This window comes from Corvus hawaiiensis, chromosome 15, assembly GCF_020740725.1.
Source record: "Corvus hawaiiensis isolate bCorHaw1 chromosome 15, bCorHaw1.pri.cur, whole genome shotgun sequence".
Taxonomy (NCBI): Eukaryota; Metazoa; Chordata; class Aves; order Passeriformes; family Corvidae; genus Corvus; species Corvus hawaiiensis.
The window spans coordinates 13,069,997-13,086,951 of NC_063227.1; the positions used below are offsets into that span (position 1 = coordinate 13,069,997).

The 16,955-nt window shown below is 47.1% G+C and overlaps 1 protein-coding gene across 1 annotated transcript in view; it reads right to left on the reverse strand.

Annotated features, from left to right (window-relative positions):
- Positions 1–685: 685 nt before the first annotated feature.
- The window catches only part of ATP10B (ATPase phospholipid transporting 10B (putative)), a 114,216-nt gene continuing 97,946 nt past the window's right edge, over positions 686–16,955 (reverse strand). The window contains exon 21 of the mRNA XM_048319871.1: positions 686–1,401. Coding sequence (XP_048175828.1) covers positions 1,317–1,401 — 85 coding nt within the window. The 3' untranslated portion in view covers positions 686–1,316. The remainder of the gene's footprint in view (positions 1,402–16,955) is intronic.

A 16,955-nucleotide genomic window follows, 5' to 3' on the forward strand; every position in this document is an offset into this window, starting at 1 on the left:
GTTTGTCAAGCTGAGAGATTAAACATTTTAGAAGCTTTGTTGCTAGGGATCAGTGCGTCCCACACCCCAAGGTCCTCTCCAGAACACATTCTGTAAACTAAGATAGAACCATCCAGGAGAAGGCTCCTTGGGGAGGGGGGCTCACTTGAGCCTTTCATTGGGGAATCTTTGATAGATATGCTAATTAGTAAGACCTATAATATTATACCCAATCTTTTGGGGTGGGCATTTTGCGGGGTGCATTTCGGTGCATATGACTGGATGTGTGACCCTAAGGATCCTTAAAATAAATACCAAGGTAAAATCCCTTTTCTAACCGTGTATGACTCTTGATTTTAAGACCAGGAAAAGGCATCAGACTAAAGCCTTTTTTATTTTTTAAATAACCAATCACATCTTTGTCGGCGATTGAGGCACGGACCCAGACCAGCAGGGAATCGGAATCATTTATTCAAAGAAATGAGCTGGGTTTATACACTTTTCTAAGGCACAGTATTTCCTTATACAGTAAACCTCACTACCCCGTGACCCATCCTGTGTTGCCACATCAGCAGCACGCTTCTTTCTATGGGATGATCACTCGCTGTTCACCCGTCTGCCAGCTCCCAGGGCAGGCTCCTCTCCATAGGTGTCTGCTGTGTGACACCTCCTCCCCCCAGGGTCTGGTAGAGACAAGCTTCTCTCTGCCGCCATGTGCTCCTTTGTGCTGCCATGTGCCTCTGCAGGCAGGTTTCACAGCTTGGAACTCAACTTTATTCCATCTCTTCCCACAATTCCTCCTTTTTTGTTCTATACAAATAAGAATTATGAAACAAAACGCTTCTAATATTAGAACATGTTTGGCCCACTGTTTGAACCAAATAAGCTCAGTTCTTCACAAAAGTAGTATCTTTCTCATGAACAGGGGGATAGATGAAAACACCCAATAACTAGTCCTATGCATGAAGACAGTGATTAAACAGATTGAACTTTGAGAAACAACGTAAAGTTGTCTAAAACCTTTACCACCACTCAGAGTCTGCAACTGCTGGGAGGTCCTGTTTCAAAGATAAGACTTGGAGAGTCTTTCCTAGGCAGGACTTCCAAGTTTACCTCGAAAGAGGGTCCAGCTTTTATAAGATCATATCAACAAGTCAAAGTGACTTGATTACACTTGTAAGGCAGAGACACCTGGCTCTGACGGTATCATCTCCAGTCAGCCAGGGCTAGGGCTTGGCCAGAGCCTTAAGCCGTGACTGAGAGGGTTTCCCTAAAATACTTAGACAATTGCTTAAAAACTTTATTAATATCAGTTAGGAACATGACTTCAGAAGAGTTTATCTTCTCCACAAGCTGATTATCAAGCTGGAGTATTCAAGACTGGTTGGACCACTCTTGCAGGTACCCATCTTGGACTGGAATCTGTGAAACACAAGCATATCCTCACCCCCAGGTTATCAATGGAAAGGGGCTTTCCCATTTTCTACTTTCAAGATTCTTAGTGAGTACCTCAGCTTTTTCTAAGTGAGCCTCTGATCATTCTGAATGCGATTGAAAAATTAAGAACATACAAACCTCTTTGCAGTCTTTCGTGGGGGGTACATCCCATCCCTGCACCCCCCCTTTTTGGTTCTAACAATATGTAACATGAACATCTTTCAGCTTACTAAATTCAAGAAAATGTGTAATGTAACATGCAGTTTTCTTACTATGAACAGTAAAACAGTACATCTAATAGAACAACAACTGTGCACTGAGTAAAAATAAGCAAGGTAGTTATCTTCAATTGCTTAAATACTGTACAATTTCACAAAATGTATATAAATCCAGGGCTTGGAACATTGCAATTATAATAACATTAACTCTCTAAGTGGTTTCAAAAGGTAACAAGTCTCATTCCTGCTTAAAAAGAGAGCTTACAAATTATGATTATTACAGGAGCATCCTTAACAAAAAACAATTAGAACAATGCGGGGTATCACAAGGTGGTGCGGTGAAAAAGCAGTCTTTGAGCTAGGGTCCAGGATTGTGGCAACATTTTGAATAACAAAAACAGAAGAGTTCAATGGACCAGCTGCAGGAATGACATGCCTAGCCTGCAGCTGCTCTCGCACAAGCTGGTGCAAATGCTGTAGCCCCGCCACCCCCGAGGAAGGGGCTACCTCAGTCTTTTTCTCCAGCACAGTATCAGCTCCTGAGGGTCCACAGGGAACAGAAACCTGGCTGCAGTGGCGAGGCTCAGGCGGCCGCGCGGGTTGGGCAGCTGTGTGGGTCCGGCAGCTGGCAGAGGTCTGCCAGCCCATCTCCTCACTTCTCACATGCAGAGAGCCACTTGCAGCCTCTGTCATGCACTGAGCAGAGCCGCGGCCCCGCCAGCTCCAAGCACCAGGGATCCCACCCGTCCGTAGCATAGAGCTGGCTGCCGGGCACATCCGCAGCATGGCTCTGCCATGTGCTCGCCGCCATGTGCTCACTGGCGCCGCGTGCTTGTCAGCATCGCGCTTCCGTGGCCCAGCACGCTCTCCCGCCACCCTGTCTGCCGCTGCGACTGCACTCTTGCAGAGGGCAAACGGAGAGGGAACAAGCTACCAGGAAAGGCCCCCCCCCGGCTCCAGCCACTTGCCACGACTTGGCTCCAGCTGATGCTGCATGGCGTGGGGCGGCATGAGCTCTTCTACAATACCGTCCAGTTCTCCTCCAGGGTCAAACGGGTCATGGGATGAGGGGCCATCTTCTGGTTCTTCTCCCACAGCCCCAACAGACTTACAGTTTGCTGGTGGAGCAGAGGAGCTCAGCACAGCTGCCATGGTGGCACAAGTGTCTTCCTTTGTCCGATCTCTGGGTATCGCATGCGCTGTGGGCATCTTACACACTCTCGTCCACGGACACAAAACTTTGTCAGCGCTGCATCGCCTTGCGCAACTCACTCCCACAATGCGTCCTCTAAAGCGTCCTATGAGCAAGGATCAAAAATATTGGTACTATCTAAAGTTGAACCCCAGTCTTTTGCACAGAACAAGAGTCTGTCCAAATCTGTAGACTCAACTTTCCTGGTGCGTTTCTTTAAAATCCGTTCCAACATCTCTGCGACGTTCTGTTTTTGGGATATACCATCCCCCATCGTTCCCCCTGGCTCACCTACAACTTGCAGGGATTAATCACTGGCCAGCTTTCCTGCTTCTTTCAGCAGCACTTCAAGTCCCACGGGGCTCACCGACGGACGCACAGTTGGGCGTATAATAAATTCCTCACACAGGGACACCATTTGTCAGCGACTGAGGCACGGACCCAGACCAGCAGGGAATCGGAATCATTTATTCAAAGAAATGAGCTGGGTTTACACACTTTTCTAAGGCACGGTATTTCCTTATACAGTAAACCTCACTACCCCGTGACCTATCCCGTGTTGCCACATCAGCAGCACACTTCTTTCTATGGGATGATCACTCGCTGTTCACCCGTCCGTCAGCTCCTGGCAGGCTCCTCTCCATAGGGGTCTGCCGTGTGACACCTCCTCCCCCCAGGGTCTGGTGGAGACAAGCTTCTCTCTGCCGCCATGTTCTCCTTTGTGCTGCCATGTGCCTCTGCAGGCAGGTTTCACAGCTTGTAACTCAACTTTATTCCATCTCTTCCCGCACCTTTTTAGTAACCAATCATGTCTTAGTAAACCAATTGCCCCAGTTTTTCACAAATCTCTCACTATTCTCTGCCACTCTCCCCTTACTTTAACATTATCTACACTTTTATTTTCTGCGAAGTTCTTTATTCGTGCTCTTTCTACTCTGATACCAAGCTCTCTCCTCCGGCAGCTTGGACACCACCCACTCCTTCTAAGAGAAGTACAATACCACTTTCTCTCACAATTAATACGTGCCTACAAAGTCCAAGCTTCACAACTGTTTTCACACACTAAACATGGGATTTTAAAAAGGGAAATCAGATGGAGCTATATTAGAAAGGCGTTCTGGGTCTGGATGGTTTCAGTCCAATACCTAAAATTCGACTCCCTCCGGATAACAAGGCTGAATTCCAAACCAACAGTTTGTATGATTTATACTCATTCATTCCTTCTCATTCTCCCACTCATTCCACAATAAAAACCCATAATAACACAGTAAAAAAAAATAGCAACACAGCACGACAGTGGGGTCCAAGTCCTGGGGCCTCTAACCCCTAATAAAACAGCGGGGATTCTTTCCCCTGGGGGCCTCTAACCCCAACCCTTAAAGGTATCTTTCCTTTTGCCCAGGACTAATTCTGGGAGACGCAGTCTCCTTGGGACTTTCAACCCACCTTTGGGGACTTGAATCCTGGACCCACGGGTATTTCTGCTTTTTAAAAAAAAATCAAAAATACCTTATTTTGCTGCAGATGGTCCTTGTCTACCCCTGCCATGAGACAAAGGACAGCTGAGCCCCCCCCGAAAATTCAGGGCTGCGACTGGGAGGTCTGCTTCCCCCTGGATCCGGCAGCTGGGCAGAGTTAGGATCCCATCTGGGGTGCCAGTCAAATTGCCCCAAACTGGGCCAAGAGACGCTTCAGAGACAGAGTCAGAGAAGCAGGTATTTGCTTTATTCGGCACAAGATGCGTAGGGGATCGCTCCTCCTAACACACACACACGCAGAGCAGTCCATACAGTCCAGCATTATGTGTAAAATTTATGAATATGCATCACATTCCTTGGGATAGGAGTGGTTATACAAATTACTTCTGGGAAGTCATTAATATCATTAGCATACGTGCCACACATGCGCTCTGTACTCTGGTGGTCGCACTGAGGAAGGCTCCTCTTCTTCCTCAGGGGTCTTTCTGATGAAGATCACTAGTCTTTGTCACAATGCACTTTTTACCTTTCTTTCTGGAGCATGCGCCGTTCTTCGCTGGATGATTCAGCGGTCTCTGTGCTGGTTTTCAAAAGATCCTGTTCCTCTTATCTTGACAAGATTAAGGCCAATCCTGCTACTTAGGTTTTGTGATTAACATTTGCTGTCTCTTAATAGTTCTTACTCATGCTTACATGAGTTAACTATGGATCATCCCCCTTCTCAATCCCCCCTTTTCCTTGATTGTAATTCTTTACAAACCTTGCATGTCTTGAAAGTAAGTACCCTTCTCAATCTTGTTTCTAAGTTTGTGCTTTTGCCATTGAGCATAAGCATTGCGATACTAAGCACCTAATATCATATAACAATAACTACTAATACAACCAGTAAATAAGAACGTAACAACACAAATAACTATTACAAACAATTGCTTAAGCCAGGGTAAGTTGGGTAACGTTGCTGTAAGTTTCTCTTCTATCTCTTTAAACTTGCAAGAAGAGTTATCTAAGGTAATCTGATGCTAGGTTTGTGTTTTGTCCCATATTGTAAGGTCCTTCCCATTTTTTCTGGAGTGGATTTCCGGAAAGAGACTTAATATAAACCCAGTCTTTTGGATTCATATTATGAACGGGTTTATCAGGTGGTGGTGGTTGACAATGAACCACTGTAGTGTGTAGTGATTGTAATTCTGGACCTAAATGCTTAACAAAGCCATGGGCAGAGCCTGATACCAATAGAAATTCATTTTTTGACCAATTTTGGCTAATTGTTGCTTTATTAAGTGATTCATCCTTTTTGCTTGTCTACTTGCTTGTGGCCTATATGGTGTATGTAGTTGCCACTGTATACTTCTTAGATGACTCACTCCTTGCACTACCTGGGCTACAAAGTGGGATCTCCTATCAGAATTCATTTCCCTCGGTACCCCAAATCGTGGAAGAATTTCTTGTACTAAAGCTTTAACAATTTCTCTATCCTTGTTTGTTCTACAAGGGAAAGCTTCTGGCCAACCTGAAAAAGTATTTGTGAGGACTAAGAGATACTTGTATGTCCCTTTTCTAGGGAATTCAGAGAAGTCAATTTGCCACACGTCTCTTGGTAAAACTCTTTTAGGGATAGTCTCTGTGCTTAGCCTAACAGTGGTATTAGGGTTGTTTTTCCTCCTTTGTCTCCTTTAATTTCAGTGCTATTACTTTGTCTTCTAAGTGGTTGTGTAAGGTGTCAACTCCCTGATGTGTTTTAGAACGTTTGCTTTGGATAAATAATTTTAACAGTTTTCTGTCACTGTTATCCCCAGAGAGACGGCAAAAATCACGACATAAGTCCAGGTCAGATGCATATGACTGAAGCGACCTTGTTTAATCACCCGTACCTTTTATAGCATGGTTCGCAAAAGAGAAATTGCATGATTGGCTTATTCACCCACCACCTCTCAAGACAATAAGTTGAGCAGTAAGACACCCATTTCCAAATATTATTCTTAAAGAAGGAAAATAATTTTCACAGTTCTCATAAAAACCTGCAGGTGTAAAAATGATTTACATTCTCTCAAACTGTTGTCCATGCAGTTTGCATGAGAATGAAAGCTTTCACAGAGAAGCTGTGAGAAGCTGGATTTCTCTATAACTGCCCTCTCATGAGAAAGAAAAGTTTCACAGGAAAATTCCTCTGCCAGCCCTTCCTAGCATCCACAGTTTTTTGGGTATGACTATGAGATCTTTTATTTTAGCCCACCCATCTGTTCTTACTTGTCCCTTTTCTTCCTGTATCCAATTTAAATCATCAGTGTTGTAGGGTGGGGATTTTTTTATTCCTAAGGATGCTAGAAGGGATTAAAGCTAGGGCTTGAACTTGAACTTTACTAGCAGCTGCCTTTGCTGTTTTGCCTGCCATAGCATTTCTCAGTTAAGGGACGGTGTCACCTTGCCTTGCCTTCAGTGCCTTGCCTAGTTCTTCCTAAGCTACCCTTGCTCTGCTTCCTTTGCCTACGTCTGTCTTGCCTACCTACAACTTGCTGGCTTTGCTTTGCCCTGCCTACCACTCTTTACCTTGCCTTCCACGCAGGCAAGGCACTGCAAATGAAGTGCAGGCAATTGCGGGCAAGTCAAGTGAGAAGTAGGCAAGGCCAGAGCAGTGAGGGGAAAACAAATGGAGTGGTAGGCAAGAGAAGGCCGAGAAGTTAGAGGCAAGACTTGCCTCTAGGTGGAAGGAAAGTCCAACGATGGGTAGGCCAGGCAGAAACAGGAAGGGCTCGGCAAGCCAAGGCCCTGGAGGAAAGCAGTAGGCAGGTCAACTGTGCGGCATGGCCATGCAAAGGAATGTAAGGCTACGGAGGGCTAGCAGGGCAAGGCAAGGAAACTGTTGCGTTGCCAAGGCAAGGTAAGGCAGGGCAGGTGAGAAGTACATTGAAGGACTGCTGGTACACAAAAGTGGCCAGGCCCAACTGCTCTGTGTGGCCTTGATCACGTGTGAGTCATCTCTAATCTGCACCTAAAAGACTTGAGCTACCAGCTTTCCTTCGTATGCAAAAGCACTGTTGTTCTGGTCCTGGAGCCCAAGGGCAAAATGTGAATTGCCCTTTCAAAATTCAAGACATGCAAAGATTGATCCATCTGCCCAGAAGGATGAATGTGACCTCCCCTGGTCTTCCTCTCAAGTGCTCCTGAAACACTGGGAATATATGAGAGCCTTGAGAGTCCTCGGGGGAGCAGGCAGGGCAAGGCAAGGCTGGGAAATGCCAGGAGAAAAGGGATCTTGAATTCCAGGTGGGGGAGGGATGAGCAACGTAATGTAAGGCAAGGGAGGGGTTCAGGGGCAAGGCAAGCGGTGGCTCTGCAAGAAAAGACAAGGGAGAGGTAGGCAAGGCAATGAGAGTTCTAGCAGGAGAAGGAAATGAAAGGCCGGACCTGGAAAAATGCAATGGGACGTCGAGGGGGGGATGCATGAGCAAGTCCATGTAAGGCAGTGGAGGGAAGGAAGGCCCAGGGGAGACTACAGACCAGACAGCAAGGCAATGCAAGGTGTGGGGAAGCAAGGCAAAGTAAAGGAAGGGGCAGGAAAGGCAAGGAAATGCCAACGAGATGTAGGTCTGGCAAGACAAGGCCCTGAAGAAAAGAAGTAGGCAGGTCAAGGGCAGGGCATGGCCAGGGAGGGTTGGCAGGGCAAGGCAAGGAAACAGGTGGGTTGCCAAGGCAAGGAGAGTGACAGGTACGTTCAAGGACTGCTGATACACAAAAGCGGCCAGGACCAACTGCTCTGTCTGGCCTTGATTGCGCATGGGCTATCTCCAATCTGCACCTAAAAGACTTGGGCTCCCTGCTTTCCTTCATATGCAAAAGAACTGTCATTCTAGTCCTGGAGCCCAAGGGCAAAAAGTGGATGCTCGTCCAAACTTCAAGACATGCAAGGACAGGCGCCAGAAAAAAGCTGGCAGGACAGACAGGTGTGCTTGTACGTGACATCCTCTGGGCTTCTCCTCACATGCTCCTGAAACACTGGAGCTATGTGAAGGCCTTGAGAGTCCTAGGAGGAGCAGGCAGGGCAAGGCAAGCTGAAGAAATTCCACAAGAAGAGGGGTCTTGAATTGCAGGTGGAGGAGTGGTGAGCAATGTAATGCAAGGCAAGGAATGCCTTCAAGGGCAAGGCAAGGCAAGCGGTAGCTTTGTAAGGCAAGACAAAGGAGAGATGGGCAATGAGAGTCCTAGAAGGAAATGAAAGGTTGGACCTGGACAAATGGGAAGTCAGGTGCAGGGTGGCTGAGCAAGTCAATGAAAGGAACTGGTTTGGTGGGAAGGGCAAGGGAAGGGCAGGTTAGGTCAGGAATGCAAAGGAAAGGAATGGACAAGGAAACGCCATGTTGGGCAGAAAAGGCAAGGCAATGTAAGGGAGGGGTAGGCAACACCATGGGTGTCTTAAGAGGAAAGACATCCGTTGTCCATGCGTGGCAAGACCAAGAGCAAAGTGGTAGAGAAAGTCAAGGTGGGGGATGGGTGAGTTCAGCTGAGAAAGAAAGGAAGCGCATAGCTCCAGTGTGTGTGTGTGCATGCACATATGTGTTTGTGTGAAGTTTGCAGGATGTAAAGCAAAGAAAGGTGTCATTTCATTGTGGAGTCAATGGACATTTTCGAGCGTAAGCGGCAAGGTCCGAGCAACTTTTTCCTCCTCGCACATCTGTGCATGTGAGATGTAGGCAGAAACTTCTGGGTTTAGATTCAGACTGCAAGAGGGACACAGAATGTGACGGTGTGAATAGCTGAGAAGGAAAGCACGTAGCATTGCCATGTTTCAACAGAAGCAGTTTGTCTGGGCGAGAGGGAGATGGACGTATGGGACTCTGCAATGTGACAATACACTCAGCTGAGAAGCAAAGTGCATAGCTTCAGTGCGTGCTCTGAAGAGGAAAGACTGCAAGGAAAAGGCAAGGAAAGGTCAGTGAAAGCTTTCTGTCCTGGCACATTTAGCGGTGTGAAGCAGAACTGCTGTTTGCTTTCCCTAAGGACTCTGCGACACTGAGAGCATGTGCTTTTACATGTAGCTGAGAAGTGTGGAGATACAGCTAGAAAGCAAAAGTGAGAGCACTGCTAAACTCATGTCAGAAGTGGACGCACTAATGCTGCTAGGCCGCAAACCATGGCAGGCAGTACGGCCTACCAGGAAATAGCTAGTATAAGGGAACGGCATGCTTGGTATGTACCTGTGTCTGTTAGTGCTAGCTTGTAGTTTTGCAATGTTATTAAGAAACATAGATATGGTTGTTATAGTGATTGCTGCTTATATAAGAATCTATTTTTAGTTACTGCTGAAAAGGTATAAATACTCAGCTCTGTATCAATAAAATCGGCTTCTTGCATCCAAGCAATCTGCCCCGTCTCTTCCATTGCCGACCATCACGCGACAGAGAAGGAAAGGGAGAATCACCCGTATGTTGGGGTTTTAGGAGTTCTCCTCTTGTTTTTTTGGGTTTTTTTCTCTTAAGGAGCTTTCCCCCATACGTGTTGCTAGGAGACAATAACCTGGCTACTTAAGAGAGACAAAAGAAGTTGTCACAGCTCAGGGGAGAGGTGCAGCTGGCTACTCTCTCTTTACCTGAGGTTTCTCGTGGAGGGCAGAGATACAGCGAGCTTTTGACTAGGAAAACGGGGTGGGGTGCAGCCCCCAGCTCTTGTGCTCTCAGCATTCGGAGGGGAGAGAGGCTGCGGTGGCTGTGGGGAGAACTTGTCACCACGGCGGGATTCCGTCTCCTGCTGCCTTTCTTCTACCATGAGTGCAGCTCTGCTCGTAAGAGCGGCAGTTGCATTGGAACCTTATCAACAGTCTACCTTCACTAAAAGAGGGACTCTTCACCATCTGCTCGGGTGCCTCAGGTGAGAAACCCCGGGATTTTGAGCCTGCCTTTCCGTGCCCTGCTCGGAGCTGGGCCGCCGCTGCCCTGCCCCCACCCCTTCTTTGCCACTGCTCCGAGTTTTCTATTCTATTGGAATAAAATCACATATAAAAACATCAATTTACTGAAGAGATTGACTGATAATATGGGTTTATTTACAAGCCTCATTGGCATATTTAAGGCTTGATTGCCATACTACTCACAAACTACTATTAAATGTAACTCACTTTCAAATTTCTAAGAGTAAATATGTATTTCCACTGTATTCAAAACTGCATGGCAAATTATTTCAGATATTATGAACAAAAGTGACGCGATAATCGCATAATAAGAATTTGAAAAGTCAAGTAGGCTGGGTTTGTATCTGCCCGCGTTCTGGACCGTGGCTGTGTGAAAATGGTCTGTGAGCCAGGTGCAAAGGTGCACAGCAGGAACAGCACTGTCACCTAATAAACACCCCAGGTTTCTTTATTAATGACTCTCAGGAGTAGAAGAATGTCTCAAGTTTGCTACAGAGATCCATTTTGAGAGGAGAAATGTTTTGAGAGGAGCAAAATCACGGGAGTTCCCACTGTATCCTTTTACTGCAGAAACCCATCTGATCCTGACTTTTTGAATTACAAAGACACACTGAACCGCTTGCACACACATCTGCTCACTGAGCCTGAGAAATGTTTTCTAGTGAAAAGGAAATGAGAAGGACCAGGATTACAAGTGAACTAAAACACAAGCAGCTAATACATTCCTCCTGTGATAAATGAGTGAACGATAAATATTGTCTTTCGCATACATGATTTTAACATTTAGAAGTGATAATGTACTATGTAGAAATAGTGTTAAGGTAAAATATAGTGAAGTAAAAACAAGACTAGAGTAAATTGTAACTTCAAAATAGTTGTAACATATTGGGAAACGTAGTAATAAACACACGGTAATAAATGTCCCTTAAGTTGAGAAATCACAGAGGTAGAAACCAAGACATCTTAAAGAAACAAAGAAGATAAACCGCATGCATCCCAGGAAGTCTGTTATCTCATCAAAACTCACACCTCCCAAAGAAACTATCAACTACAAATTTGGTTGGAGACTGAAGAGGCACTGGAGGGGGGTGCCTGCCTTCAATTCTGAAGCTATCCAGAGGACCGAGGCAGCGGCACGCTGGCGGAAGCAGGCAGAGACAGGAGGGGGGGAAAGTTGAGTGAAGTGTAAATTACTTTCTGGGCTTAATTAATATGTTTAAAGAAGTACTTATGTTCACAGTAAAATGAATGTAGTCACGCCTCTAGCAATATTGCTAAGTGCCTCCGCGCTGTGATATGCCTTTGTTCTACTAATAAATGTTCAATATTATGCTGCTGAAAATTCCTCTTGTGAATTCATCTTTCTCAATTCTTTCCTTAAAATTCTAAGAATTTAGTGTGAAATACATTTAGGCTTGGTCTACAGTAATTTTAGTTCAAAGAAACACATCTAAATTTTTTCCATCTTTCCCGTTAAAGGATATTGATTTTGGCTCATTCTTTCAGCATTTTGCCAGCGATATGCTCAATGCTGTTTCCTTAAGAATGAAAGCTGTAGCATGATATTACAAAGTGTTTGGTGAAACCTTTGCCATGACTCTCAAGTTGCAACATGCCAGATAATCATTGGTTTTCAAAGCTGGTTGAAGATATAAGGAAAGCATCTAAGGTTTATGCGTGTATCAGCATCCCCTTGTCACAAGGTCATGCTGCAGTGATCCCGGCAGAGCTCTAAGACTGGATTTAAAAGAGAAAAGCTCAACATTGGCTCTTGAAACATCCAAGGTTGTACATATATTACTTCAGTGCTAAAACTACTGTATGAAAACATGTTACGGTTATGGCAATTTTGTAGGACTTTGTAGGAGACATCTCTTTAAATGGCTCCGATATCCTTTCAGTGCTAAAATTGAGAAGGGGGTTGATCCATAGTTAACTCATGTAAGCACGAGTGAACTATTAAGAAACAGCAAATGTTAATCACAAAACCTAAGTAGCAGGATTGGCCTTAATCTTGTCAAGATAAGAGGAACAGGATCTTTTGAAAACCAGCACAGAGACCGCTGAATCATCCAGCGAAGAACGGCGCATGCTCCAGAAAGAAAGGTAAAAAGTGCATTGTGACAAAGACTAGTGATCTTCATCAGAAAGACCCCCGAGGAAGAAGAGGAGCCTTCCTCAGTGCGACCACCAGAGTACAGAGCGCATGTGTGGCACGTATGCTAATGATATTAATGACTTCCCAGAAGTAATTTGTATAACCACTCCTATCCCAAGGAATGTGATGAATATTCATAAATTTTACACATAATGCTGGACTGTATGGACTGCTCTCTGTGTGTGTGTGTGTGTGTGTGTGTTAGGAGGAGCAATCCCTCACACACCCAGCGCCGAATAAAACAAATACCTGCTTCTCTGACTCTGTCTCTGAAGCATCTCTAGGCCTGGTTTTGGGCGATTCAAAATAGGTGAATACACATTACAACTACCCCTGAAGTTGTTGCGTAGGCAGATTTAAGAGGAAAGGATTTCATCTTCATCACTTTCCTTCTTTCTTTTGAAAATTTTGACAGAATTAGGAACTTTTAAAAAATCTGGTATCACTGATGCTCACCACTCCTCCAGTTAGACTACACTCACTTAGACTGTGCTGAGGACAACGAAGTCCAGAGCTTTGGATATCTCCCGCTTCTGCCCTAGGAATTGCTTCCAGTGCTGTACTTTTGCTCCAGCTGTGAAAGCAAACCAACAGAACCAAGGAAGTTCTTTTAGAATGAACCAAGGATTCCCACACAGTGCTAAGCCTAGCCCATTTCTCTTGAAGGCTACAACGGCAGTCATGGCAGTGAACACTGCTCTTCACTGGGCCATTCCTCTGAAAAAAACGTGCACCACCTCTCAACCTAAACCATTAAGCCTCCTGGTGATGCTGACTGACAAAGCGTCCAACTGCAGTTAGATTCCAACAGCTACTTCCAACGACCTGTCAACAGAGCTTTGCAGACTTGCAACAGTCCAACAAACTAAAGGGGCTGCTTTTCAAACATCATTGACTTACGTCCCTTTGCCAGGTTAAGTGAAGGTGGCCCGTCCACCTTGGTCAAAGTCAGTAGAATTTTGCCCCAATTTGCTGTCATGCAGCACATCATGACACGATCTCTAGGTGTTGATGCAAAAATTCCCACTGAAGTGCCAGTCGGTACATGACTTAAGGCTACCTACTCACAGAGTGTCCACTGCCACACCCATTTTCTGGCCACCTTTAAATGACTGAGCAGTCTTAATTTTTCAAGCATTCCTCAGGGTATGTTACCACCATCTCCTCCTTTCTGACGTTTAGGAACCTAATTTAAAAGTAGCACTAGCAATACCAGTTTATCCAAAATCCATTTGCTCCATCAACAAACTCCGAGCAAGTGCTGAAAATTAGTTTCAAGAATTTTACATATTTTTACAGTGAGCTTTTTGTTTGCTTGTTTGTTTTTAAAGCAGATGGAGTTGTATGCTGTTTCCCTGAGGCTACCAGGGGTGCGAAGCAGGCAGGCTGAGCCCCGGCATGGGCGGCACAGGGGACTCCGGGCGCTGACGGCTGCCACCAGCGCAGGCCAGGTCGCAACCAGCGGGCAGGGCTGCACCCCGCATCTGCCGCAACAGCTGCAGCTTCTGCAGCCTGAAACACAGCTGGCTCAGGGGTTTAAATCAAGAGCCAAAATATTTTGCTGGTCAATTTGGGGCAGATAAAGGTCATCACTTCTAGCATGGCATAAGCCTGCCACTACATTTCTGTGAAGGAAAATCACCTTGTTGGAGTGAAACTCCTGGGTAAAATACTGAAGCGTTTTCAGATTCATATTATCCTACATTTCTGTGACTTTCTTTTATACCTGCATTGTTTCATACTGCGGGTTTTGGGCACAGGTTCTTTGTACACTATTCTGGGAAAAAAAAAAAACGAAAAACAACATCCAACCCTCCCCCACCACCACTTCTTCCCCAGCCACAACCCTAACAAAACCAACCTGCAGTATTTCAAATGAGAACAAGCATAGATGGGACATAAAAAGATGGATCCTCCTTAGACATTTGTGCATGCAGTGCTCTGCAATCAACTCCTAAATTCTACTTCTTGTACACCAAATATTTGTCTTTGGAACTCCTTGTTCTCCACTCAAACCCTTCTGGCAGGGTAATCGAGGTAATACTCTACATATTTTTAGCACACACTGCACTAGTCAATTAAATCCAATGCACACGATAACTTGACTAACTGAGGCGGTGACAAGGTTGATTAAGACCTGTTCATGTCTTAATTTGGAGCTCTTCCAGCTGCTTGAAAAGTGAAGCCTTGGACATTGAAGGTTCAGACTAAGGAAAATCCAAAACATGGACAGCATCTCCCTTCTGCTGGAAGCCTTGAAGTCCACCACTGCAGTCTACAGCCTACACAGATCATCTGAGTATTGTAAAAGTTCTCCAAGGAAGAACAAGAACAAGGCTAATGCATGCACACAAACGCTGATCAAAAGCACTCGATGCTCTTGGACAAAAATAGGTAACCTTCACTTTTGGAAAGACAAGGTGGCTATGGTTGTCTCTACAGTACTAGTAGGAAAAAAACCCTGAAGTTTTGCAAAACCTCTTTTCAGGGGTTTGTTAACTTTTGTTAAGAATTGGGGAACACAGAGAGACCTGTCACTTTTTTGCAGAATGCCACAGAAACTACTTCTCCAACAGTCCAAGTAACCTTCTCTGCAAATACTGACCACATGCAGTTCTGGTTGATACAAACCCCCATTACCTAAGAAAGGAACAACTTGGCAAGCAGTTTGCAAAGATGAACAACTTAGCATGATTGCAGCCGATTACGTGCCCTGACCTTTTTTGCCTTTAGCTATGGATGCCATACCCTCCTACCCTCACACATGCCACTCAAAGCTCCTTGCGTGGAGCTCTCGCACCACATATGCCAGCACCTGTGCCAGCCAAGCTGCTGCCCCTCTTCAGCACCACCACACCTACCACAAGGTAACTGAATCGGAGGGAGGGAAAACGAGGTCGCCAGTGGAGGGAAGTTGCTCCCACTGACAGCTAAGCTCCAACTTCAGCGTCCCTTGCGTCCTTCCCAGGACGGGCAGGCGAACACCTCGGCGGAGCGCGGCGCTGGGCGGGAGCGGCCGACACGGAACCGAGCGCGCTCCCCACTCCCTCCCACCCGCACAGCTGAGGGGACCCCGGGTTCGCCAGAATCGGCCACATGCTGCACGGAGGGCAGCACGGCAAAGGCGGCCGCCCCTCGTCGCCCTGGGAAAGCTGGCCTTGGCTCCCCGCTCTCTCCACTGCAGTGCCAGCAGCCGCTCGCTGCAGCCGCCGCTGGCCGAAAGCCTGGCCGCGCACCGCCCGGCCGGCCCCGCCGCTCCGCGGGGTCACACGGCACCTGCTGTGGGCAGCCGCTGAGCGACAGAAAGCAGAAGCGCTCACCGCCGCGTCACTCGCCGCCCCGCTCGGGGACTCCTCTCCTCGCGCTACCACGGTGACCCCGGCCCACCCTGCCTTCCCCGTCGCCTGCGGCGCAACGCGTGTGCTCCGTGCCACGAGGCACGCGTGCGGCCGGGCCCTGCCGAGCCGCGGGAAGAGCCGGGGCACAGCCCGGGCGGGAGAGCCCCCGGCGAGGCTGAGCGGGCGGCGAGCATGGCCGAGCGTGAGCGCGCCAGGCGGGGGGCGGCCGGCGGCGTGACGGAGAGCTAGATGGAGGCGGCAGCACCACGCGGCGTAAAATAGCTAATCGTGCCGCAGATGCCCGCTCCGCAGCCCCTTGGCTGCTGTTGAGAGGGGCCCCGGCCCTGGCCGCGGCGGTAGCGAGGTGGCTCCACAGCCCGCGGGCACCGCCCTGGCAGGGCAGGGGAGGGCTGCGGGCAACCCCGGGGCCGCGCAGCCATCTGTAACGCATGGTGGGAGCTGCCGGGAATTATTTTACACCCCCCAGAGTCCTGGGGAGGCGCACGGGGACCCCGCGGCAGGTGTCTGACATTAGGGAAAACTAATCCACGATGCCAGGGGTTAATGTCCGAAAAGGAGACAGAGGAGTCCTGTAACATTCTTCGACTACAGGGAGAGGCCATGGGGCTTTTCCCATGGGGTCTCTCAAACGATTGCGGGACGCAGCCCCCTTTTTATGCCAAGTTGCCAGCCACGGCACCCTCTTCCTTTTCCCCACTGGCTGAGGTACTCAGGAGGTACAGACTTCCCGAAGTGCCTACTCTATGCCCCCCTCAAATATGCACCCCCCTTTTGGTATTGAAAAGAAAGAAAAAGAAACTATTCCTAATTCTATTAAGTCTTTGTTGCCTTGCTTTAGGTTCAGGAATTTAACATGGCCTTGATTAATCAACAGTCTCTGTTGAAACAGAGAAAAGGGAGGTAAATTTTGAATTCTTTTAATCATAACGTAACTGTAGAAGCTTGCCAAGGTAAGTCCAATTATGTAGAAGTAGAAATGTGCTTTGATAAGCTTTAAGCCACTTAAGAGTTAACAAGCTGGTATACTATATAAGTGCCATTGGATTGCTAATAAACGGAGTTTTGCTCTTATCAACATATTGGTTTGGACTGCATTCCTCCTGCCGCCGGAGTCCCCGGACTTCTCTTCTTTTTGCAATTCCAATAGGTGCCCTTGTAGCTGGAGCCGAGGAAAGAAGCCGTGCACAGTACACCATGGGTGCGTGCAGCACTCCCACGGAAAAGCGGCAAAG